We start from the raw sequence: 2,311 nt of genomic DNA, 5'->3' as shown, positions 1-2,311 counted from the left end.
GCGTGCTTTAATTAGCACAGCTCCAAGAGCCATGCTATTTAAAAGCACCTAGAGCATCACATGTATCAGCATCTCCATGCTGAAAAACAGCGATGGTGCACTTTGAATTAAAGCTCGTCAAACGAGCTTTAGTTTAAAGTGCCCTGCTGACATTTTTCAACATGGGGATACTGATTGATGTTTTGACTGCTGATTAAATAAAATCAGAAATTTAACAGAAATCTTTTCCCCTGTGTATTTACAGACCATGAGAAGTCTCTTCTTCTTTTTTATTAAAATAGATTGAACTTTTTGAACCCCTGGCTGTCAGGGTTTCTTTTTCAAATTTGATTTCAGTGTTTGTACTTAGCAATCATTCTGGGTTATAAGTTATTTTGTCTGTTTTAAGCTTTGTCCATTAGGCTGAATCTGAGCAGGTGTTTACATCTTTGTAACGTCCTGCTCATGGTAGTCAAGATCTCATAAAATTCAGACTGGGTTAACACTTGGGTCTCCCAAAGTCAGGGACAGAGTGATAGGAAATTTCTGGTCTTGCATTCACCATTCAGATAAAGGACTGTCTATGATGCTTCTTACAAATCAAGGTTGACTTAAAGACCATTTCTTGGTCTGAGCATGTGGAAGGCTGATACTGCAGGTGCCTGTGATGTAAATCTCCTTGGGTGAAACTGAGGAGGTCCACCTCCATGTCTGACAATCATACACTTTCAGATGTACCCAGTTCACATCTTAAAACTAAAATGATGCATACTGTTGTGTCAGAAACCCAGAGACGCCTGCTGACATGGACGGTAGACACAACCTATGCACATTTATGGATCATATAGTATCAGGAAGTGTCCATGTATAATCACTGAAGTTGGGGCTGGAAAAGACCCACAAGGTCAGCCAGGCCATTCTCCACATAACCATTGGTCAAAGGCAGGGTGTTCCCCTTCAGTTTACTTGTCAATCCAGTTTTAGATGCCTCATGTGACAGGACACCTATTACTCCCTCTCAGGAACTATTGCACAGTCTCGCAGATCTATCCGAGTGCATGATTTTCTATTTGCAGTCCTACCATGAGACACTCAAAAGCTTATTGAAGGAAATCACTTTCCAGGCACAGGTTTCTTGATTGCATCAGGCAGAAGCAAAGTTTTATTAGCGGTACTTTTTCACCAGAAAGTAAATGACCAACCTCAGCACAAATTAACTCAAGTAAGTTGTGACTGGGCACACAGAGCAGGACAGAATAGAAAAAGCATGTAGCACAATAGGGAGGAGGGTGACCCACAGCTCTGACAGCCCCCCTGTGGGTAGATGGCATCAGCATTCCTGAGTAGTTGGAAAGAGGGTTTTCTTATTGCTCTTGGCTTGGGCATGGAGTGCAGGTTGTGGGTAGGTTCTTGCTTGGTTTGCGGATCTGCTCTGTAGGTCTTATCTTGGAAAAGGTTGGTTTCTTGGTTTAGTCATGCAGCCTTCTGCAGGGCACTGGAGAGAGATCAAAGGAACCCTGATTTGAATGCAATAAAATCAAATGAACTTTCTTGCAGCATCAGACCATAAGGTGTGCCCATGTCACAGATGGACTCTGCTAGAATGGGGTCTGGATGCAGACACTGGGTCATTCCCAAGGGTCTCCTATAATTAACCACACCCCATGCATCTCCCTTTCTCTGTATATATTACCTTGTACAGCAAACACTAAAGGACAGGTAAGCGTTCAGCAGACATAGACCTAGAAGGACTTGGCTCCCCTTCTGTGCTAGGCTTTCATTGTAGGCAGCAGGGTACAGAAGGGCAGGAAGTCAGTTGCTGATAGATTTCCTGCGTATTTGGCCTTCAGCCCAGTGAGTTTTGACTACACCGCTGGGAAGGAGTGAGCTCAGGGAAGCTCAACCTTGAGCTGCAGTGCTCAGGAGATTTCTAAAAGGAGGGAAGACTGAAAAAGTCTTTTTACAATAGGTATTGAGTTTGGGGTAAAGGCCAGGCTTGGGGATAGAACTAAGCATCAGTAAAGACATATCCTCAGAGAGCTGTAAATTCAGACAAGGTCCAGAACATGTCCAAGATTGTGTAATAGAAAAGTGCAACAAGTAGGGTGCCTTTGTGCACCTCCTATTAATCTAAGGTCTAGCTTCTCTTGTTTCTTTTCTCTTCCTCTGTTTTAAGGAACTTGCTCATGCTCCGTTCCTTTCCTCCCTTCCCCACACTCTCCATTTCCACCCCCTTCCACAAGTCCTCTCTGGCTGTCTCTGCTTCCACAACAATTTCTTCCTCCCCACCCCTCTGTTTTAACCTTACCCCCTTCTCACTTCATGGTTACAG

The 2,311-nt window shown here is 43.8% G+C and overlaps 1 protein-coding gene across 1 annotated transcript in view; it reads right to left on the bottom strand.

The window, feature by feature from the left end:
• Positions 1-1,110: 1,110 nt before the first annotated feature.
• Positions 1,111-2,311, bottom strand: part of LOC102368806 (keratin, type I cytoskeletal 13-like) — a 7,476-nt gene continuing 6,275 nt past the window's right edge. Inside the window, exon 8 of the mRNA XM_006032781.1 lies at positions 1,111-1,474. Within this exon, the coding sequence (XP_006032843.1) occupies positions 1,449-1,474 (26 nt within the window). The 3' untranslated portion in view covers positions 1,111-1,448. The remainder of the gene's footprint in view (positions 1,475-2,311) is intronic.

The sequence above is a fragment of the Alligator sinensis genome, unplaced genomic scaffold (genome assembly GCF_000455745.1).
Source record: "Alligator sinensis unplaced genomic scaffold, ASM45574v1 scaffold1377_1, whole genome shotgun sequence".
In the NCBI taxonomy this organism is placed as follows: Eukaryota; Metazoa; Chordata; order Crocodylia; family Alligatoridae; genus Alligator; species Alligator sinensis.
This window is presented reverse-complemented; position numbering and strand designations above follow the sequence as displayed.